The sequence below is a fragment of the Saccopteryx bilineata genome, chromosome 1 (genome assembly GCF_036850765.1).
Source record: "Saccopteryx bilineata isolate mSacBil1 chromosome 1, mSacBil1_pri_phased_curated, whole genome shotgun sequence".
NCBI lineage: Eukaryota > Metazoa > Chordata > Mammalia > Chiroptera > Emballonuridae > Saccopteryx > Saccopteryx bilineata.
Window position 1 is genome coordinate 266825956 of NC_089490.1, and position 24082 is coordinate 266850037.

Sequence of the window (24082 nt, forward strand, 5' to 3'; positions counted from 1 at the left end):
GGCCTGATAGAACATCCACAAGGCCTAATCGCGCCTTAAAACTCAAACCTCTTCCACAATCTACACAGTATCAGACCTAAACCAATTTAACCAACTGTGCGCAATGGGACGACAGATCACGCCCCCAGTTCCAAGCTAGCCAATCCCAACTTCCAGAATTGGTAGCGCACTGTCTTCTGGGATCTGTGGGCTCCCAAAATTAGGCTTTCCTCTACCTTCTGACTACAATTCCCGGCGGTCACTGGGCTCCGAGGTCGGCCGTCTTTTTGGGGGCGGAGCCCAGAGCGAAAAGGGGCCAGTCCTTATCGGTCCCCTCCCCAACTGGGCTAGGAACCGAGCGGTTGGTGCGGAAGGTGGTTCCCACGTGGTGCGGTACTTGGGGTAGCCGGCCTGGACCCTGGCTGACGTCCTGGGCTGCCGGCCCGCTGCCTGCGGAGATGCCGAAGATCAAGTCAGGGGTGAGCGGGCGCCGCCAGGAGCGGCAACAACAGCGCCGGGAGCTGAAGAGCGCCGGAGGTAGGTCAGGAGGGAGCTGAGGTCGGGTCGCGTCTTCCGGCTGGACCCAGCCCGGGGCGCGGACGGTGAGTCTGGTCAAGGCCCGTGCTTCCGGAGCGCGCAAGTGCGGGGGTTCGGGATGCCGGCCCAGGCCCTGCGCGCTGTCTGGCTTCCTTTCCGACGGAAGGCACTTAGTGTGTCCGTCTCGGATCCCAGCGGGACGTCTGCGCCAGATCTTCCGTCTGCCAACCCGCTTTCTTCTCCGGGACGGTCCAATATCTCATTTTCGTTGGAAAATTAAGACTGTGTCATGTTTTCTTTCAGGACTCATGTTCAACACGGGGATTGGGCAGCACATTTTGAAAAATCCTCTTATTGTTAACAGCATTATCGATAAGGTGGGTGTGGACAAAGAAAGGCAGAGAGCAGGAATATTTACGTGCAGAGAGGATTCCTGATACAAAATAGATGCTAACTTTTCAACATTTTTGGTTCATGGATTACTTTAAGTATATGATAGTAGCTGTAAACCCAGAATACCCTAGCCATGTACATACAAACACCCACTATTGTGTACAATTCCTGGGGTACCTGTGATTATCAGGCAAGGTCCTTGACAGTTTGAACTGATTGATAACAGAGTTGATAACGAGATGCTATTGAAATCATTTCCTAAATAGAAAGCAGAATACCAACCCCAGAAAGAACTGCTATTTTCTTTTTCTGTCTTATGAAGTTTTCTGATTCCTCACCATCGCCCCAAGTTAGGAGAGGTGTCACATTTCCTCTTGCACTAAATGTCAGATAATTTTGTTAAAACATTTAGATTATAAAGGAATTCCTAAAAATGGAGTTAAAATAAAATCTCTTAACCAGGAGCTTTCAAGCGGATATTCAGATGTAAATTATATGTTAAGATGTGAAGGTAAACCTAGAGTGCTTGTGTTTGCTTGCAGGCTGCCTTAAGATCAACAGATGTAGTGCTGGAAGTGGGACCTGGAACTGGCAATATGACTGTTAAGTTGCTAGAAAAGGCAAAAAAGGTAAAAAGGATTTCATATTAGTATCAAAAATGACTATGTGAATAAGCGCAGGTACTCTACAAATATAAATCTATTTTAATTAATTGTTATTAATTGCTATTATTTTAACTGTAACTTTTTTTCCCCATTGACTTGATAAAGAGAGAAGGGAGAGAGAGAAAGAAGTATCAATTCGTTATTCCACTTAGTTGATCTGTTTAGTTGTGCACTCATTGATTGATTCTCCTACATGCCCTGACTAGTGCTTAAACCCACGACCTCAGGGCACTGGGACAATGCTTTATCCACTGAGACACCTGGTGAAAGCTAACATTAACTTTTGATCCTTTGCTAAAAACTTTATCTTAGACATTATGAGTGAAACAGGTATAGGTGGTCAAAAGGTACAAAATTCCAGTTATAAAATAAGTCCCGGAACTGTAATGGACAGCATAGTGATTATAGTTAATAATACTGTACTATATGTTTGAAAGCTGCTAAGACAGTAGAGCTTAAAAGTTCTTACTATAAAACAAAACAGTTTGTAACTATGTAGTGATGAATGTTAATGAGACTTATTTTGGAATGTATACATGTTATGTTGCATACCTGAAACTAATATAATGTTATACCGTATTTCCCCATGTATAAGATGCTCCCACATATAAGACACACTTTAATTTTGGGGCCTGAAATTTGAAAAAAAATGTATTACATAAAGTTTTGTTTGTTTGTTTTTTTACAGAGAGAGAGAGTCAGAGAGAAGGGTAGATAGGGACAGACAGACAGGAATAGAGAGAGATGAGAAGCATCAATCATCAGTTTTTTTTATTGCAACACCTTAGTTGTTCGTTGATTGCTTTCTCATATGTGCCTTGACCGTGGGCCTTCAGCAGACCAAGTAACCGCTTGCTTAAGCCAGTGACCTTGGGCTCAAGCTGGTGAGCTTTGGTCAAACCAGATGAGCCCGCGCTCAAGCTGGCGACCTCAGGTCTCGAAACTGGGTCCTCCTCATCCCAGTCCGACACTCTATCCACTGCGCCAGTGCCTGGTCAGGCTCCCTTTTACTTTTTTTTTTAGATTTTATTTATTCATTTTAAAGAGGGGAGAGAGAGAGAGAGAGAGAGAGGAGGGGGAGGAGCAGGAAGTATCAACTCCCATATGTGCCTTCACCAGGCAAGCCCAGGGTTTCGAACTGGAGAACTCAGCATTCCAGGTTGACTCTTTATCCACTGCGCCACCACAGGCCAGGCTTCCTTTTACTTTTAATTAAAATTGACATCCTAGGAAAATTGGTTTGTTGTTTAGGCTCGTGTACCCTCTGGCTTGCTGCAGTGTGCACCTCTTCTCTAGCTCTAAGTATTCCTGTTTCAGAAGTACAAGCTGTAATGTATAATCAAAATAAATTCATGCTGAATTGTAGATGTAATTAAGTTTATACCTCTGGCACAAGAATACTGTAATAACATAAACAACAATTTGCCTGTTTATGAACAAATAAATTATTAAGGATGTAAAAACAAAAAACAAAAAGGAACGGAGAGAGATGAGAAGCATCAATCATTAGTTTTTTGTTGCAAAACCTTAGTTGTTCATTGATTGCTTTCTCATATGTGCCTTTACCATTGGGCTACAGCAGACCGCGTAACCCCTTGCTCAAGCCAGCGACCTTGGGTCCAAGATGATGAGCTTTGTTCAAACCAGATGGGCCCGTGCTCAAGCTGGCGACCTCAGGGTCTCAAACCTGGGTCCTCCACATCCCAGTCCAACTCTCTATCCACTGCACCACCGCCTGGTCAGGCTCCATAAACTTATTGAACTCAAGTTTTATTCACCATAAAATTCATGCAGCTCCTTATCAGTGTTTGATGATGACGAATCACTGTCTTCATATATTGCCTCATCCTCAGTTCCATCTATGGCATTTGAAATGCCATACTTCTACAACCAATTTATAAGATGCACCCAGTTTTTAGACCCCAAATTGTTTTAAAAAACGGTGCATCTTATACATGGGGTAATACGGTATGTCAATTATATCTTAATTTTTAAAAATAGATTAAAAGAATATATGGGAATGGAATATTATCTGTCAGGAAAACAGAAGCCACATTAGATATTTCATTACAGGGAAACCAGTATAGGGAATTGGTTACACAGTTGTTACAGCACTAAAAGAATAAATGAGAACACTGAGGTAACCCAAGAGTAATAATTGCAGAGAGCAGATATCGCCTCTAGGCTCAGGGAAACAAAGTAAGGAGAGGTTAGAGCTTTTGGAACCTAGAACTTTGGAGGAGGAGATCTGAAGAGCTAGGACTCAGGCCCCTAAGTTTGGGGTGCCACCTGGCCACTGCTGACTTTTTCTCTTGGGTGACCCAGTTTCTAATTAAATGGAACCATTGTGTCCTCTGGTAGAAATAGGTAGCACATTTTAAAGCACTTATTTGAAGAGAGTTTAATGAAGAGACTACAAAATGTGAGGATGGAGTTAAAGGGAATTAGTAAGCATTAGTAAAAGACCCAGGGACTGGCAACAGCAGGTAACAGTTACCATTCGAAGGACTCAGGGGACAAGAGGAGGGAACTGCGTTACAGAGCCATTAAACAGGGACCACTGACAGTGGAACACGACCATTGCTAGAACACCTGCAAGGCATGGTAGGCATTAGGAAATACTTAATATCTGTCCTTGCACCCTATAATTCTGGTTCTTCATTGGCTAATCCCAGCTAGAAATCAAAGGCAAGTGAGCTGGACTATATCACTTTACAGGGCACAGGGAAAGCTGGAGAAAGGAACCAAGAGCCAAACAGACTAAGCAGCACATTTAGATACAGGCTTCCTGGAAGTCATTAAACCTCAGCCGATAATGAATTAAAATGACAATTTCAACCATATCTGGTATCCTTTTACATTTACCTTAAGAATTATCTGCCTGACCTGTGGTGGTGCAGTGGATAGGGCGTCAACCTAGAATGCTGAGGTCACTGGTCTGAAACTCTGGGCTTGCACAGTCAAGGCACATATGAGAAACAACTAAAACAAGTTGATGCTTCCCGCTCCTCCCCCACTTCTCTCTCTCTCTCTCTCTCTCTCTCTCTCTAAAATCAATAAATCTTAAATGGAAAGAAAAATTATCTATATTGTATACTCTGGGCTTAGTAGGTGAGAGAAATGATACACTCATTCCAGGAGCAGTTGTCTTGTATGCTTCTGTCTAGAACATTTATTACACAGATATTTTGTGTATTTTTTTCATTTTCTGCTCAGTTACAAAGCATGAAGCCAGATGAGCATGATAATTTTGTCAATTTGGGTAGAACTCTCTGACCACTTTTCTGAGTGGTGTTTTCTGTTGTTTGAAATAGTAGAGAACATTTGAAGGAATGTTGATAGTAGAACTGAGAAAAAAGTTTAATTCATATAAATCATGTAAGAGTTAACATTGAGATAAGGAAAGTTTTACACTCCATACTTTACCCTAAAAAAATTATTATTATTATTTATTTATTTTTGTATTTTTCTGAAGTTGGAAACGAGGAGGTAGTCAGACAAACTCCCGCATGCGCCCTACTGGGATCCACCCGGCATGCCCACCAGGGGGCGATGCTCTGCCCATCTGGGGCGTTGCTCTGCCGCCATCAGAGCCATTCTAGCGCCTGAGGCAGTGGCCACAGAGCTATCCTCAGCGCCCGGGCCAGCTTTGCTCCAATGGAGCCTTGGCTGCGGGAGGGGAAGAGAGAGACAAAGAGGAAGGAGAAGGGGAGGGGTGGAGAAGCAGATGGGCGCTTCTCCTGTGTGCCCTGGCTGGGAATCAACCCGAGACTCCCGCATCCCAGGCTGACACTCTTCCACTGAGCCAACCGGCCAGGGCCAAAAAATTATTTTTTTAATTTAGGTAATTGCCTATGAACTTGACCCAAGGCTAGTAGCTGAACTTCACAAAAGAGTTCAGGGCACGTAAGTATTCAAAATAGAATTAAAGTGCATTTCAATCTCAAGAAACAGTGTTCTTTTTTAATTGCTTTTTTCTTACTATCAGACCTCTGGCCAGCAAACTTCAAGTAATGGTGGGTGATGTGTTGAAAACCGATTTGCCATTCTTTGATACTTGTGTGGCAAATTTACCTTATCAGGTATGTTTTCAAGTTGTCAGGAACATTTCCCTAAATGTTTCTCTGGTGTGTCTTTCCCAGAAATAACTAGTTGATTGTCTTACAGATCTCTTCGCCTTTTGTTTTCAAGCTGTTGCTGCACCGACCTTTTTTCAGGTTTGTGACAAATACCAAAATGACACCAAATATTCAAAAGATGACAGGTTAGGCCATGAACACAGACAGCCTAAGATGAAAATTAATTCAGTTGAAAAACTACTGGACAATTTGTTTTGTGGAAAATATCAATTTGTATGGAGGTCTTTCTCTCTTTCTTTTTTCAACTGATAGAGTTATCTGAGGAAGGTGTTGTATAAGTCCTGCTTCTGAGATTGGAGGACCTTCCCTTAGTTTCTCAATCTTTTTTCTTTAGCCCGGGTTAGACTTTTTAGTACTTTATGTCCACACAATTGCAATGACTTCCTAAGGTATTTTTAGTATAATTTTTATTTTATTTATTTTTTTATGTGTTTACATAGATTCTAGTGTTGCCCCGAATGCATCTCCCCTCCCCCGTATTCCCTTCAACATTTCCCTTGCCCCCCTCCCTACAGCACTCTCTCCCCTTCCCTTCAGGTTTATCCCATCCTATCATCCCCTTTCCCTCTGTCCTCTTTTCCTCTGGTCCCTTTGATCCCTCCTTTGTCTCAGTTCCGTTCCTCAGTTCACATTGTTCATTGGATTCCTCAAATGAGTGAGGTCATTTTTTTTTCTCTACCTGGCTTATTTCACTTAACATAATAGTTTCCAGGTCCATCCATGTTGTCACAAAAGGTAAGATTTCCTTCTTTGTCATGGCCCCATAGTATTCCATAGTATATATGTACCACTGCTTTTTAATCCACTTGTCCACTGACGGACACTTGGGCTGTTTCCAGATCTTTGCTATTGTGAACAGTGCTGCCATAAACATGGGGGTGCATTTCTCCTTTTAATCAATGATATGGTGTTCTTGGGGTATATTCCTAACAGTGGGATAGCTGGGTCAAAAGGCAGTTCAATTTTTAATTTTTTGAGGAATCTCCATACTGTTTTCCACAGTGACTGCACCAGTCTGCATTCCCACCAGCAGTGCAGGAGGGTTCCCTTTTCTCCACATCCTTGCCAGCACTTATTCTGTGTTGTTTTGTTGATGAGCGCCATTCTGACTGGTGTGAGGTGATATCTCATTGTGGTTATAATTTTCATTTCTCTAATGATTAGTGATGTTGAGCATTTTTTCATATGCCTATTGGCCATCTGTATGTCCTCTTTGGAGAAGTGGCTATTCATTTCTTTTGTCCATTTCTTGATTGGATTACTTATCTTTCTGGTGTTGAGTTTTACAAGTTCTTTATAAATTTTGGTTATTAACTCCTTATCAGACGTATTGTCGGATATGTTCTCTCATTGTGTATTTTGTCTTTTTATTCTGTTCTTGATTGTCTTTAGCTGTGCAAAAGCTTTTTAGTTTGATATAGTCCCATTTGTTTATCCTGTCTTTTATTTCACTTGCCTGTGGAGATAAGTCGGCAAATATATTGTGCTAGAGATGTCGGAAAGCTTACTACCTATGTTTTGTTCTAAGATGCTTATGGTTTCATGGCTTATATCTAAGTCTATTATCCATTTTGAGTTTATTTTTGTGAATGGTGTAAGTTAGTGCTCTAGTTTTATTTTTTTTGCAGTAGCTGTCCAATTTTTCCAACACCATTTGTTAAAGAGGCTGTCTTTACTCCATTATATGCTCTTACCTCCTTTGTCAAATATCAGTTGTCCTTAAAGGTGTGAGTTTATTTCTGGGTTCTCTATTCTGTTCCATTGATCTATGTGCCTGTTCTTATGCCAGTACCAGGCTGTTTTGAGTACAATGGCCTTGTGGTACAACTTGATATCAGGAAATGTGTTACCTCCCACTTTATTCTTCCTTTTCAAGATTGCTGAGGCTATTCATGTTCTCTTTTGGTTCCATATAAATTTTCGGAATATGTGTTCAATATCTTTGAAGTATGTCATTGGTATTTTAATTGGTATTGCATTGAATTTATAAATTGCTTTATGTAAAATAGACCTTTTTTAAAAATATTTTTTATTTATTAATTTTTTAGAGAGAGAGGAGTGAGAGAGACAGAGAGAGAGAGAAGGGGGAGGAGCAGGAAGCATCAACTCCCATATGAGCCTTGACCAGGCAAGCCCAAGGTTTTGAACCAGCGACCTCAGTGTTCCAGGTCGATGCTTTATCCCACTGCGCCACCACAGGTCAGGCTACAATAGACCTTTTAATGATGTTTATTCTTCCTATCCATGAATTCACGGTTATGCTTCCACTCGTTTGTATCTTCCTTGATCTCTTTTATCAATGTTTTATAATTTTCCGAGTACAAGTCTTTAATCTCCTTGGTTAAATTTACTCCTAGGTACTTTACTTTTTTTGTTGTTGCAATAGTGTAGAGGATTGTTTCCTTAATTTCTCTTTCTGACAGTTCATTGTTGGTATATAAAAATGCCTCTAATTTCTGAGTATTAATTTTATATCCTGTCACCTTGCTGAATTCATTTATCAGGTCCAGTAGTTTTTTTTTGTTTTGTTTTTTTTTTACAGAGACAGTGAGTGAGTCAGAGAGAGGGATAGACAGGGACAGACAGACAGGAACGGAGAGAGATGAGAAGCATCAATCATTAGTTTTTCATTGCGCGTTGCAACACCTTAGTTGTTCATTGATTGCTTTCTCATATGTGCCTTGACCGCTGGCCTTCAGCAGACCGAGTAACCCCTTGCTTGAGCCAGCGACCTTGGGTCCAAGCTGGTGAGCTTTGCTCAAACCAGATGAGTCTGCACTCAAGCCGGCGACCTCGGGGTCTCGAACCTGGGTCCTTCCGCATTCCAGTCCGACGCTCTATCCACTGCGCCACCTCCTGGTCAGGCTATCAGGTCCAGTAGTTTTTTGACTGAGACTTTAGGGTTTTCTATATACAATATCATATCATCTGCAAATAATGATAGTTTTACTTCTTCTTTTCCAATTTGGATGCTTTTTATTTTTCTTCTTGTCTGATTGTTGTAGCTAGGACTTCCAGAACTATGTTGAATAAGAGGGATGACAGGGGGCACCCCTGTCTTGTTCCTGATCTTAAGGGGATTACTTTTAATTTTTACCCATTGACTATGATGTTGGCTGTGGATTTGTCATAGATGGCCTTTATCATGTTGAGGTATGTTCCGTGTATTCCCAGTTTACTGAGAGTTTTGATTATGGATGGGTGCTGGATTTTATCAAATGCTTTTTATGCATCTATTGAAATTATCATGTGGTTTTTCTCCTTCCTTTTGTTTATGTGATGAATCACATTGATTGATTTGCAAATATTGTACCAGCCTTTCCTCCCCAGAATAAATCCCACTTAAGTATGATGTATGATTTTTTTCATATATTGCTGGATCCATTTTACTAATATTTTGTTGAGGTTTTTAGTATCTAAATTCATCAGGAATATTGGCCTATAATTTTATTTCTTTGTATTGTCTTTTCCTGGTTTTGGAATCAGAATTATGCTCGCCTCATAAAAGGAGCTTGGAAGTCTTCCTTTCTCTTGAATTTTTTGATATAGCTTGAGAAGGATAGGAGTTAGTTCTTTGAATATTTGGTAGAATTCACTTGTGAAGCCATCTGGCCCAGGGCTTTGGTTTGTTGGGAGTTTTTTGATAACTGTTTCTATCTCATTTGTTTTAATTGGTCTGTTTAGGTTTTCTGATTCTTCCAGATTGATTTTTGGAAGATGATATGTTTTAAGGAATTTGTCCATTTCATATAGGTTGTCTAATTTTTTGGCATACAGTTCTTCATAGTATTTTCTTACAATCCTTTGTATTTCTGTTGTCAGTTATTTCTCCACTCTCATTTCTAATTTTTTTTTTATTTGAGTCCTATCTCTTTTTTTCTTGGTGAGTCTGGTTAAAGGTTCAATGATCTTGTTTACCTTTTCAAAGAATCAGCTCTTGGTTTTATGGTTTTTTTAGCTTCTATGTCACTAATTTCCGCTTTGATCTTTATTATTTCCTTCTTTATACTATCTCTGGGCTTTACTTGCTGGTTTTTTTCTAGTTCTTTTAGATGTAGGGTAAAGTTGTTTATTTGAGCTTTTTCTAGCTTCATAAGGTATGCCTATAATGCTATGAACTTCCCTCTCAGTACTGCTTTTGCTGTGTCCCATAAATTTTGAGTTGTTGTATGCTTATTATCATTCATTTCTGGAATTTTTTTATTCTTTGATCTCATTGTTAACCCATTTGTTATTTATTAACATGCTATTTAGTTTCCAAGTGTTTAAATATTTTTCAGTTTTTCTGTTGTGGTTGATTTCTAGTTTCATGCCATTGTGATCAGAGAAGATGCTTGATATGATTTCAGTCTTCTTAAATTTGTTGAGACTGCTTTTGTGCCCTAACATGTGGTGTATCCTAGAGAATGTACCATGAGCACTTGAAAAAAATGTGTATTCTGCTGCTTTAAGGTGAAAAGCTCTAAAGATATCTATTAAATCCAGTTGATCTAGTGTGTCCTTTAAGTCTGCTGTTTGTTTGTCAATTTTCTTTCTTGAGGATCTATTTAGTGATGTTAGTGGGGCATTGAAATCCTCTACTATTATTGTATTGCTATTGATTCCACCCTTTATATCTATCAAAGTCTGCTTTATATATTTAGGTGGTCCTATATTAGGTCCTTAGATATTTATTATGGTTATATCTTCCTGTTGGATTGCTCCCTTTATCATTATGTAGTGACCTTCTTTATCTCTTACTATAGCCATTGTTTTAAAGTCCATTTTGTCAGATACAAGTATTGCTACCCCAATTTTATTTTTCATTTTCATTTGCATGAAATATTTTTTCCATCCTTTTAACTTCGGTCTATGTGCATCTTTTGTTTTTGTTTTTAATTTTTTTTTAATTTATTCATTTTTAGAGAGACAGAGAGGAAGAGAGAGGAGAGAAAGACCAGAGAGAGAGAAGGGGGGAGGATCTGGAAGCATCAACTCCAATATGTGCCTTGACCAGGCAAGCCCAGGGTTTCGAACCGTCGACCTCAGCATTTCCAGGTCGACGCTTTATCCACTGTGCCACCACAGGTCAGGCTGCGCATCTTTTGTTTTAAGGTGTGTCTCTTGTAGACAGCATATGTATGGGTCCTATTTTCTTATATATGAAGCTACCCTATGTCTTTTGATTGGATCTTTTAATCCATACCATATTCTTTTCCCCCTTTGTTTTGTTTACAACAGGCTCCTTAACATTTTTTTCAGCCTTGGTTTGGTTGTAATGAATTCCTTGAGTTTATTTTTTTTGTCTGGGTAGCTTTTTATTTCTCCTTCAATTTTAAATGTTAGCCTTGCTAGATAAAGAAGTCTTGGTTGTATGCTCTTGTTCTGTATTACTTTGAATATTTCTTGCCATTCCCTTCTGACCTCAGTGTTTCTATTGAGATGTCAGATGTCATCCTTATGGGGGCTCCTCTGTAGGTTAGACCACTTTTCTCTTACAGCTTTTAGTATTCTTTCTTTATCTCTTAGCTTTGGTGTTTTAATTATGAGGTGTCTTGGTGTGTATTTCTTTGTGTTTCTCTTTAATGGAATTCTCTGTGCTTCTTGAACTTATATGACTTTTTCCTCCATCAATTTAGGGAAGTTTTCAGCTATGATTTCTTCAAACAAGGTTTCTATCCCTTGTTCTTTCTCTTTTTCTTCAGGAAACCCTATGATGAGGATGTTACTTCTCTTCATGTTGTCACAGAGCTCTCTTAGAGTTTCCTCAGACTTTTTGAGACTTTTTCTTTTTGCTGCTCTGCTTCCGTGCCTTCGTTTATCTTGTCCTTTAACTCACTGATTCGATCTTCAGCTTCATCTATCCTGCTTTTAATTCCTTCCATTGTATTCTTCATTTCTCATATTGTATTTGACATTGCTGACTGATTCTTTTTTATTATTTCAGTGTCCTTATTTATACTTGCTATCTCTTTATTTAGGTGCTCATTATGTCCATCCATTGTTGTTCTAAGATCTTTGAGCATCCTAACAATCATTATTTTAAACTCTGCATCCAGTAATTTGGTTATATCTGACTCATTCAAGTCCTTTTCTGGGGATTTCTCTTGATTCATTTGGGTTGCATTTCTCTGCCTTCCCATTTTGTCTGTGTATAAGAAGGGTGTGGCCTCTGTGTTCCTTAGGTGTGGTCTGTCTGCAGGCCCGCCATCCCCTCTGCCTCTGCCTCAGGTGTTTGGGTAAGGCCGTTGCTGCCCCAGCCAGCTGCGGCAGTTGCTTTGGTTTCTGCCTCTCCTCTACAGGTGGGGCTGTGTTCACGTGCGGGAGGGCTACAAGCCCTGTCTGTCCTTGGCCTTTGCCCCGACTCTGCAGGCAGGGCTGCGTGCCATGCGGGGCCACAAGCCTTGGCACCGTGGGCAGGGCTGCGCACCTATGCCAGGCGCGGGTCTCTGCCTGTTTCCCGGCTTTCACCCCGTCCCTGCTGGTGGGGCTGTACTCATGTGCTGGGGCGCAAAACCTGGCTTCAGGGGCGAGACTGTGCACCCATGCTCCACTGTGGGTTTCTGCAGTTCCCGTCTTTTGCCCTGCCTCTGTGTGCAGAACTACAGGTAGGACTGCTCTTCTAGTATAATTTTTATAAATCATTTTCAAACTGCAAATCAAAAACCCCTTAGTGGTTATAAAATCAGTGGGTCATGACCATTATTTTTTTTTTCTTAATGACAAGGAATGGACTTAATCAGAAGGTATTAAGTGCATGTGGCCCAGGAAATAATAGTTTTACAGAAGTTTTGTTTGAGTTACATAAGCATATATACATAAAGATATCTGTGGCCTGGGTTGCAATGTCAACTGTATTTCTTACATTTGTGCGACTTGTCAAAAATATTTGAAAGTCGAACCCAGCTTTGAAGATGATCATTTGTTCAAGAGCCTCCAAAACCTTTCCCATTGCTTGCTGAATTAAAGAAAAAAAAAATCCACATTTCTTTTTTTCCCCCTAAGAAAAAGGATAGAAAGGAGAGAGAGAGAAACGCAGCGGGGGAGGAGCAGGTATGTGCCTTGACTGGGCAAGTCCAGGGTTTTGAACTGGCAATATCAGCATTCCAGGTCAACTCTTGATATCACCTGCGCCACCACAGGTCAGTTAAAGAAATCCACACCTTAATCTGTTAAATCAGGAGGGCAGTGATTTCACAACCTGCCTCAGCTCATCCATAAGGATATTTGCTACCTATGAATATAATTTGTCTATCGAGCCTATTTTATTTGTATTTTGTTTTCCTAGAAGGGGTGATATAGACTAGAGTTGGTCTGAAATACTTTCTTATCTCATCACTGAGGGCTTACATTTGTGAGGAGTGATAGGTACAGCTATTATAAAATGAAAAAGCCAACTGGACCATTTTGTGGTAATAAAACTACCTTCTACCCAGCTGGACTAATTGTCATGAACTGCAGATACTGCTTTGTTCTGTTTCCTGCCCAAGAAAATCTGTTAAATTCAAATACATTTATAGTTGACAATGACCATGTTCTTATTCCTTTACGCTGTATTTTCAGATGTGCTATACTTATGTTTCAAAGAGAATTTGCTCTCCGACTAGTTGCTAAACCTGGAGATAAGTTGTACTGCAGACTCTCAATTAATACTCAGCTTTTGGCACGGGTGGACCATCTAATGAAAGTAAGTAACTATTATTGAAATAATGTGACTTAACTCGCCCTTGAGTATCTATCTAGATGTGCCTTCTATGGGGAGAGCATATTTGATTACTAATTGAGTTATTTTAGAGGACTACTTAAACATTTTCTGATTAACAGGTTGGAAAGAATAACTTCAGACCACCACCTAAGGTTGAATCCAGTGTTGTAAGAATAGAACCTAAGAATCCGCCACCACCTATCAATTTTCAGGTGAGGTTAAGATACTAGGTCATTCACCTGACCTGTGGTGACACAGTGGATAAAGCATCAACCTGGAACGCTGAGGTCGCCTGTTCGAAACCCTGGGCTTGCCTGGTCAAGGCACATATGGGAGTCGCCCTCTCTCTCCCTTCTGTCTCTCTCCCTCTCTCTCTCTCTCTCCTCTCTAAAAAATGAATAAATACAGTCTTAAAAAATTAACAATAAAAAAAAATACTAGGTCATTCAATCAAGGGGAAAAAATGTCCAAGCTGGAAGATACGTGTCTAGAGCAGCAGAAAAATACTAATTTAACCTAAATGTCCTAACAGGAAAATGTCGATTATGATACCTCCTGTGATGGAGTAGATAGAATAATTTGACTCAGAATGGTTGTGAAGACCACAAAAATGCTGGGATTGTTTGCAAAAGGTTAAAAGATTAGAGTGCCATTGCATTGTGCTGAAGGTTGCTGCTGTGAAAACATGTCTGTATTTCACAAGTAAAAATAGTTTTAGAGTAATATTATGGGTAACACTTTTTCATCAAAATCCTTCTTTTTACAATTTAAAAAGAGAAGGAAGCCAAATCACTTGATGTAGAACCTTACTGCACTCACTTTGGATAAAAACAGAGTTGTGTCTACAGTCAATAACTGGTAGTAAAGAGTGGCTTGTCAATGACTCCTACAAGGCGGTTTAGGTAGATTGTACAGGATATATTCTAAATTATGTTTCGAATTTTTTTTAATTGACATATCATATGATATGATACTTTAGATGCCAAAATGCCATGTTGTTCTTTGCTTGGATGTGGAACAATGATTTTTTGTTTGTTTTCTAATTTTAAAATTCAGAATTAAATATTCAGTGAGTTGTATAGAAGTTCAAAAAAGTAAACATCTTATTTTTGCATCTGTCAGCCAAATCAAGATATAGAACATCTTCATCACTCTGGAAGTTTTCTTCCAGTTTTATATATTGTGACAAAATAATACCTAGCAGGCCTAGAAATTAAGTTTGATATTTTTTAAGAAAATATCCATCCTCTGTTTCAGGAATGGGATGGCCTCGTAAGAATCACCTTTGTTAGGAAAAACAAGACACTCTCTGCTGCATTTAAGTAAGTATTTTCCTCATTTATAATGTAGGAAGGAACGGTGCTCCAGACACTATGCTAACTGCTAGAGTTTGATCCTTTTCCTGAACAGATTTCCTAAGCATAACAACCATCCATGTGCAGACACCTTGGATCTTTTTATTTTTTCTTCAGATACCCTGGATCTTAACTGACTTTGTATTTTGGGAGACAGGAGAATTGAATGAAGCAAGTTCCTGGAGTTGGGAATTAGATCAGGTTTTTAGGCAAAACGGGAGGGGGGCGCAAAAATTGGCCACACATTTTGCCTAGTTTTTCCTTGGAAAAATGAGTGATAATAGACCCCTTCCACATTTGTGTAAGATACATTTAATTTTAATAACTTGGAAAAATGTGACAGCATTTTGGGGCCTAAGAGTAAAGAGAGGTTGAAGAACCATAATTTTAGATTTATTTTTGAAATGATGTTTTGTGGAATATAGAATTTCCTTAAGAATTTGAGATGTTTATTAGGACTGTACTTTTTATGTATAACTCTGAAGTTTGTGATTGTTTCAGTATTTAACACTTTTGGTTTTTTAATTTCACTATGTGAAACATTTAATCTTATAAAATGAAAGAAAGTTATTGATAATCTCCAATTTTGAGATAATAATACAATAATACTGATGTCATTTATGCTACAGGTCAAATGCAGTACAGCAGCTATTGGAAAAAAACTACAGAATTCACTGTTCGGTCCATAATACTGTAAGAAAATGTTTTTGATTTCAGTGATTGTTGTTTTAAAATGCCCCTCTATTTCTTACTCCTTTCCATCTATCACAAGAGTCTTTAATTTAAAAAAAAAAATTTAATTTATTGATTTTAAAGAGAGGATGGTAGAGAGAGACAGAAACAGGCAGAAACATTGATCTATTCCTGTATGTGCCCTGACCAGGGATCAAACCCACAACCTTTGCATTTTGGGACAATTCTCTAACCAACCAAGCTATCAGGCCAGGGCAAGAGTCTTTAATTTTGTACATTCCACTAGACCCTTCAGAGACAGTCTGTAATGTAATCTAGCACAACTTCAACAGGTCACTGCTGAGAGTCTTTGGAACAGACCTGAGCAACCTCGGTTACTCCAGTCTTCTTTAGCTACTGACAGTTGTTTTACCATAGATTCAACCGAGTCATAATTTCCTCAAAGGTTTAGGTAGGTGCAGCTTGCTGAGCTTAAAATAATTGTGACCATCCCTTCTTTTTTGTTGTTCATATAGCAAATTATAAAGTTACCATTTCTCAGTAACTTTTTAATACCTAGAAATTGATGAGAATCAAGTACAGACTGAGTAGCAGACTCATGGTTGTGAGCCTCATGCCTCTTAATCATTATCTGTGCAACTTTTTTAACTGATTTTATCTGTGAGCACACACAAAAACTACATATGACTATGTGGTAACTTGTTAGTTCTTTCAAATTAAGTAAACAGAGCAGAAAGATAAAAGCAAATTTCCTTTCTATTTTAGGACTCAGATCTTATATGGCTTAATGTACCACGTTACTACCTTAATTTTTTTATGGACAGATATTGCCTACATAAGAAAATACTGCCCTGGCCAGATAGCTCGGTTGGTAATCGAACTGCCAGTCCGATTCCCGGTCAGGAACAGCTTGATGTTCCCGTCTCTTTCATGGCAATCAGTAAGATAAAAAGAAACTTAAAAATTAAGCTGAATTAGGAAAAATCTTTGGATGAAAAATGTTAAGTATGATATATGTATTAAATATTCCTTAAGGGTTGGAGAGGCCATTCCCTTAGAGAAAAATTAAGCCAAGAAAATGAGATTTATGCCAAGAAAATGTGTTATTTTTAAAGGAGTAACAATTGCTTAAAAATTTAGTTTACAGCTCCAATCATTTTCTTATGAAGTGTTTTGTGAAGTCTGAAACTAACAAAATTATTGAGAGGGTAGTTCGCTTGATTAATTTATTCCAGGTCTTCTGAGTAATTGGTATATGCTGAAGCTCCGTCACTTAAAGATCCAGGCCTCATCTGCACACATATGCTTTCTAAACTGTTATGGATAGATGGTACCTATTTTATGACTTAGTGAACTAAAAAAAAAAAAAAAAAAAGTCAAGGTGACTTCATTAAAGATATGTTGTTCATTTATTCTGCATCTTGATAGATAATACCAGAAGATTTCAGCATAGCAGGTAAAATACAGCAAATCCTCACCAGCACAGGTTTTAGTGACAAGCGGGCCCGTTCCATGGACATAGATGACTTTATCAGGTAATTACATTTTTCTTTTCGTGTTTACATTTCTTTACACTGTGACACCTTGAAATTAGAAATTTAAAGGCCTTTAAGTGGTGTATGGTGCTACCTGGGAGTATTGCATAGCACTTCCATGGCATGGAAGAGTATTTGGTGTAGAAGACAGAGGCTAGTTAGCTGCAGCAGAATGAACATTTTCTTTAAGAACGGTAGTAATTAACAGTCCTAGCCTGGAGACAGCCTCTGTGTTGATGATGCTGTGGTGTGTGTGCTTCTCCCCTATGACCCCCACCCCTAGCTGCCATTCAGTTTTAATAGTTTGACTTTTGAAGTAGCCTATAAGGCAGAACTTACAATACATGTAGTAGGATCTCATTTTTTCCCCTCTATTGGGAATAGCTATTGTTAAATAGACCCTAAGCATGAAATAGTGTGTTACAATCATATCTGGTTAACATTTCTAACTGGTTTAGTAAAATAGTTAAACTAATAAACCAACACTTTACTGCAGGTGTTTTTGCCCATTTTACATAATTCATTTTTCAAGCTCCCATGTTCTAGGGGCTAAATAAAAAATGAGGATAGATTGTTAAAAAACATGTCATTGGTTTGACTTTTCTAAGCTGGAAAGACAGTTCTATATAACTAAGACAAATAGGGTTCATTTTTTTTTTTTTTTTTTTTTGTATTTTTCTGAAGTTGGAAACAGGGAGGCAGTCAGACAGACTCCCACATGCGCCCGACCAGGATCCACCCAGCATGCCCACCAGGGGGCGTTGCTCTGTTGCAACCAGAGCCATTCTAGCACCTGAGGCAGAGGCCATGGAGCCATCCTCAGCGCCCGGGCCAACCTTGCTCCAGTGGAGCCTCAGCTGCGGGAGGGGAAGAGAGAGACAGAGAGGAAGGAGAGGGGGAGGGGTAGAGAAGCAGATGGGCACTTCTCCTGTGTGCCCTGGCCGGGAATCGAACCCGGGACTCCTGCACACCAGGCCGACGCTCTACCACTGAGCCAACCGCCAGGGCTAAGGGTTCCTATTTTATATTGGCAGGCTAGTAATACTAGAGTCTTTGTTAAATGTTAATCCTAGGAGTTGAATATTATTCATAAGTACCTATCTTCTTTTTTTAGACATTTCAGACCATCTTGACCTATCCCTCTTAAGTTGTCCTAAAAATAATCTCCAGTCTAAATAGAAATATTTCATGATCTTTTTTTAAATTCTCACAAAATCTCAAGGTTTTAAAGAATATGTAGTTTGTTAACTAAGATCTGATTGTATATAGGTATCCAGAGAAAAGCAACACGTGAATATTTAATTTGAACCTGGTAACAGTGAGCTCAGAGAGGAAGAATGGACATACATGTAAAATTAGCTCTTCATCTGTCTTCTGTCTCTTAATTCCAAATAGGTTCTTGTCACTTTTACCATGTTGAAACAAGTGCTAATGAGCTTGTAGGTCTGGGATAGAAGTCGAAGATAATTTTAGTCAAATTCATAATTTAAGACATATAGCCATGACAAAAAGAGGTACCAAAAAGATGTGGTTTTAACTGATATCTTACAATTTAGTTGACAAATGACATTTTTTAATAACTAGTGTTAGGAGTGAGTGGGCTTCACAGAATTGATGGTAGGGGAACTATATGCACTGCTATGTGCTACAAATTAGCTTTTCAATACCATCTCATTTTGGTTTCTTTTTCAGATTGTTACATGGATTCAATGCAGAAGGTATTCATTTTTCTTAGGTTTCAGGAAAACAAAATTTTTCAAACTCAAGAAACTTGGATCATTTTTAATAATTTGAAAAGATGAAGTATGCTTTTCATCCACTGGGACACTGCTGGACTATATTTGATTTAATACTACTGTTAAGAGTTATTACCCTGAATTTCTAACATAATTTAGTCAATTTTAAGTACTCAAGTTATTTTGATTGTGGTTGACATAGGGCAGGGTCCTGTCTATACATGTAAACTTCAAGAGCCGCAGACACGCACAACTTTACATTTAAATGTATCATTTCTAACAGGTTATTGTAGAAAGATGTTACTCTTCTATTTCTTTTTTTTTTTTAAGGTTTTATTTATTCATTTGAGAGAGAGAGAGAGAGAGACAAGGGCAGGGGGAGGAGCAGGAAGCATCAACTCCCATATGTGCCTTGACCAGGCAAGCCCAGGGTTTCTAACTGACAACCCTCAGGGTTCCAGGTTGATGTTCATCCACAGTGCCACCACAGGTTAGGCTACTCTTATATTTTTACATTATAATTACTGTGAGGACCTCTTTAGGCCTCTGTCTCTCATGTGTAAAGTTAAAATATGCTTAACCGAGTCATATATTCTCCATATCCTTTCTCCTTGTAATTCATGTGTACAGTAAAACAATTTGCTTAAAATGTTTTGTTTCTCTGTTTATGCTATAAAACTTCTACTGCCTACTCATTTAGCTATCCTGTAGCATCACAGCATCAGGGTTCTGGGTAAGCTTGAGTCTGCCACTGAGACCATATGGTGCCGGACATCGGCATGATTCCTTAATCTGTAAAATGAGGATGCTCAACTGGACTAAGATGAATTATAAATAAGACCGTATGTTTTTTCTTGGGGAGACTGTTATAGGTTTAATGACACTTCCAAAGGTTTTGTAAATCAAAACTTGATTTAAAATTTTAAAATGTTTGCCCTTCAGCTTCAGAACAAAAAACACAACCACTCCTTTTCTCTACAGGACCCCAGTATTCCTATAACTTCTGGATAATTAAAATCTCTTTTTCATATACCTGATGCTTATTAGTTTAAGCTACTTTTAAAATATAAGGTTCAGAATTTCAAAACATGTTTTAACCAAGTTTTAATTAGCCACTATGTTTAAATCTTTATCAATATAATACTAATATATTATATATAATAGCTGGTTATTTTAATTATATAAGGAAATAAAAATACCTTCATTCTTTATGCCTCACTTAAGACTGTTTCCAAATTATTTTAACATAAGTACACTGAATAAACCTAGAAGGGAAGTCAAGTGGCTAGCCTGAACAGATTTTTTTGAAATCTGGCTTCAAAGTGATATATTAAAACAATCCTATATAATGAAAATAATGTATGTTCTTAGTTACTTATTAATAGGAGTATCAACTTTCAAATCTGAGAATGTTTCTTTAATCCAGATCCAAAAAGTTCTATTTAAGTGTCTGCATCAAGCTATGTTTGTTATATAGAAACATTAAATATTCTGGAGTAGGGTTTTTAAATATTACAAAACTAACTGGCAAAATTCATTTAATCTATATTGTTATAGGAAATTTTGAAGATTTAGTTTACCTTTCCCTCTACCTCCTAGTAACTACTAAGTTTTAGTCCCATTTCTGGACTTTAATTTTCCTTATCTGTAAAACTAAAGGACTGGATTATACTATCAAGATCTTTTTTGGTATTATTTATATACTTTACTGATCAGAATAAAGTCATGATAGAAAAAGGGAGCATATCTGGATATAGAGGATATTTTAGAGATACTACCCATCTATTTTAAATAATAAATTAAGGCTAATCTGTTGTGCTTCACAACGAGCAAGGTCACATCTTTTTATTGCCCTTTGAAGGTTGGTTAGGCTCAAAAACTTTTTTAAACAGCCTCTGCAAATTCAATAGTAACAGTTATCCATTGTTCCTCTTCTCTGAAATAAACACAAGTAGAACATATCTTTTAGCTGCAAGAATACCTGAGTCCCTTCCAAAACAAGGTGATTATATTGAAGAAAATTATCTCTAAATTCATTCCATAGATTCCATTTATTAATAATAGCACATTGTGGAAATCTACATTTGTTATAGATCTTTAAGTTTACAGAGGAGCATTTCACCATGGTGTTAGGATTTCCCACAACTACACTCTTGAGTTCTATGAAGTGAAGTATGGAATCTGGCTCATGTGACTATTCATAGCTTCCCTTTGGCCCATAGGAATGAGCTAACAGTTCCCTAGAGTGAATCAAAACAAAATATCCTTGGAAGATTTGTTGTTAATCAACTAGATGTTCCTAGGAACTGAGGGAAATCTCCTAGAGAAATACATTAACAAAATATTTACATGAAAAGTGGCCAATCTGCTTGAGTAGCAATCTGTAAAAATAAGTGCTACCATTTAAAAAGTAGCATGCCCTAGACCAATTTATTGGTGAGAATTTGGTGATTCTCACCAAATAATGGTGAAATATCACATAGTAGGTAACGGATGGAGCTTGGGTTAGATTTGCCTTTTAAGACAAAGTCAACTCTTTTTAGCTTAATTCTTTTTTCAAGGGAGTTATGTACTGTCTACACTTGACTTACACTATCAGTTCTATTACAGACTACTTTCAATGTATTATGTAAATGTTCATGCATCAGAAGCCAATTTCCTTTAACAGTACATTTAAAAGGTACATTTTGGGGTGCTAATGGACACTTCAACTTAAGTAATGGTATTGGTAAAGAGCAAATTGCACTATCAATCTTGTTAATAACACACTGGAACACACACTGCATATATATGTATTATCCTAAGATAAAACTCTTCAGAATTTCTTTACTTTTTATTATACACCAACTAGTTTATATTTTAGTTCTTTACAAAGAAAAGCTAAGAAAATTATATCCACATGTTATATGGTTTAAAATCATAATTCCAAATTTCTTTACATATAAGATGGAGTGGTCCAGCAGCTATGTCCACTGTCACAGACTTTAGTTCCATTCAATGATATGGCACATCCTGCAAAATTAACTAGCAACACACAAAAAATGTCTCAAATACAGTAAAAATGTACACACAATAAAGGTAATTTACAATGACAAGGAATGTAATTTAACTTGGCTGTGCTTCAGAAATTGAGGGTCAATAGCCTTAGTCAAGGCACAAAGCAGGAAGAGGTGAGCACAGCTGTCTCTAGGAGTGGGCAAGGTCTGTACAATCACAGATGAGGTATGCATGCACGCAAAGAATTTAAAACTGCTCAGTCTTACTATGAAAATTGAACCAAGTTAAAAGGAAATGCTGTGGTTTCCCCTACTGTTCATCCCTGGATCAAGTCCACAATCTTACTTCATCATACAGAAAAGAAAATTGGCAAGGATCTCCAAAAGTAAATCGCTATTTGGAAAAATGAAACGAAATGCTTCACTATTCCCAAATCTTGGTTGTGCCTCCTGGACAAGAAGCATTGTATAGACAAAGCTGTGTTTCACAAAACTGAAATGTCATTTGGTGAAGGGACAAGACATTTTCCACAGACACTTAAAATTCCAAACTTTCAAATGGCCCTTAACAGCTGAACCTTGTAAGTTACAATAGTGAGGGTTCTGGGGATCCTTTAGCAGCAAATGCCAATTTTAAAGGGCACGGGGTCTCTTCGGGTTGATCTGCTTGCTGGCCTGTTCTTCTTCTTGTAGAGCTGCACGAAAAGATTTCACTTTATCTTGGGAAAAGAAAAGAACAAGGGAGTAAGTATTGCATCACATGCAATACAGTATACAACTTTATGGGTCCTAATCAAACCAGCTCTCTTATATCATAACCTTAACTCAAGATTTTTCCTTTTGTCCTTTGTTATCCATGAACTCAGAACTAAATATAGTGCTCAACTATAGCAACAGTTTCATTATAGATTCCTGGAAATACCTTTTTTTTCCCATTGTCAACAGGTTTCTGTTGTGCAGCACATTTTTCAGTGTTCAATACTAATTGATTTGCATTCCTTTTGGAGTACAGACAAGTTCTATATCTGTGTAAAATATGTACAGTCATGTCCAAAAGGAACACTCCATCACACTAACCTGCAGAATAGACATTTCTTCTTTTAATATTGGAAAATTTCTACTTCTGATTACTATTTTACCTTAAGTTATGAATTTCAAAAAGATACTTGAATTTTTTAAAAATTATTAATTTTAGAGGAGAGAGAAGGGAGGAGGAGCAGGAAGCATCAACTCCCATATGTGCCTTGACAAGGCAAGTCCGGGGTTTCAAACTGGCGACCTCAGCATTCTAGGTCGACACTTTATCCACTGGGCCACCACAGGCCAGACAAAGATACTTCAATTTTAAAATATAGAAATACCATTTTTCCTTATCCTGGGATAAGGAATGGGAATTACAGGATAATACACTTTTTGGTCTTAAAATTCTGTCTTACTGTAAGTGACCATGTACTGACTCAGAGTCACTTAAGAATAAAGAAGAGGTTATAAGTTGGCAGAGGCAAGTGACATCTATAAAGATAAGAAATTTTCCTGTAACAGGGGTTCTCAAATAGGGTGATTTTCTCCCCAACGCCCAACTCTGGGGACATTTAATAATGTCTACAGACATTTTGGATTGTCACAATTGAGGTGGTGCTACTGTCTCCTAGTCAGTGGAGACCAGGGTGCTGGTAAGCATTGTGCAATATACAGGAAAGCATCCTTGCACAGAATTATTCAACTTAAAATATATTAAATAGTACCAAGGTAATGGTCTTCAGGACATACAAATTTCTTTACCATCTTCAGAATTACAATGGTGTTTTTATTTTTTTCTAGGTGAGAGGAGGTGAGATAGTGAGGCAGATGCCCACATGTGCCCCTACCGGGATCCACCCGGCAACCCCGTCTATGGCTGATGCTCAAGTACTGAGCTATTTTTAGCTCCTAAGGCTGATATGCTCCAACAGAGCTATCTTAGCATCTGGAGCCACAAACAAATCAAGCCACTGGCTACAGGAGAAGAGGGAGAGAAGAGGTGTGTGGGGAAGCAGATGGTCACTTCTACTGTGTGCCCTGACCAGGAATTGAACCTAGGACATCCATACTTGGGGCGACGCTCCTGACAATGGCACAGTGGTGTTTTTAAAAAGTTGACTTTTCTAAAAATTAGAAAGGAATTTAGGACTTCTGTGGATCTGGTGGCTACTAATATAATAGCTCTCAAACTTATATTAATACCAACATTACTTCCAGATGGTAAAAAATTTCTCTAAGAAAGGACTGAGTAATACCATATCTAAATAGTAGTTTATTAGAAGTTATGGATGTGCTTGATATATATATAAATTCTGAGAAAATTAAGGAAAGAAGTTAACTAAATGAATG

At 38.3% G+C, this 24082-nt stretch overlaps 2 protein-coding genes across 10 annotated transcripts in view; one reads left to right on the forward strand and one right to left on the reverse strand.

Moving 5' to 3' along the window:
• The first annotated feature begins 283 nt into the window (after positions 1 to 283).
• Positions 284 to 21830, forward strand: DIMT1 (DIM1 rRNA methyltransferase and ribosome maturation factor). 4 transcript variants are annotated; one of them, XM_066242602.1, is made up of 12 exons: positions 284 to 516; positions 820 to 893; positions 1452 to 1538; positions 5419 to 5480; positions 5563 to 5656; positions 5742 to 5791; positions 13256 to 13379; positions 13517 to 13609; positions 14655 to 14719; positions 15382 to 15445; positions 16874 to 16980; positions 18673 to 21830. In XM_066242602.1, exons 1-12 carry the CDS (start codon positions 438 to 440, stop codon positions 18713 to 18715), a joined length of 942 nt encoding a protein of 313 aa, XP_066098699.1. In that variant the 5' UTR covers positions 284 to 437; the 3' UTR covers positions 18716 to 21830. The 4 variants fall into 4 exon arrangements, with proteins under 4 accessions (XP_066098699.1, XP_066098708.1, XP_066098716.1 ...); XM_066242611.1 differs by lacking the exon at positions 820 to 893 and having other exon boundaries at positions 289 to 516; XM_066242619.1 differs by lacking the exons at positions 284 to 516; positions 820 to 893; positions 5419 to 5480.
• The window catches only part of KIF2A (kinesin family member 2A), an 86684-nt gene continuing 81624 nt past the window's right edge, over positions 19023 to 24082 (reverse strand). For all 6 annotated transcript variants that reach the window (XM_066242556.1, XM_066242546.1, XM_066242564.1 and 3 more), the window contains one exon: positions 19023 to 22431. In XM_066242556.1, the coding sequence (XP_066098653.1) occupies positions 22346 to 22431 (86 nt within the window). In that variant the 3' untranslated portion in view covers positions 19023 to 22345. The remainder of the gene's footprint in view (positions 22432 to 24082) is intronic.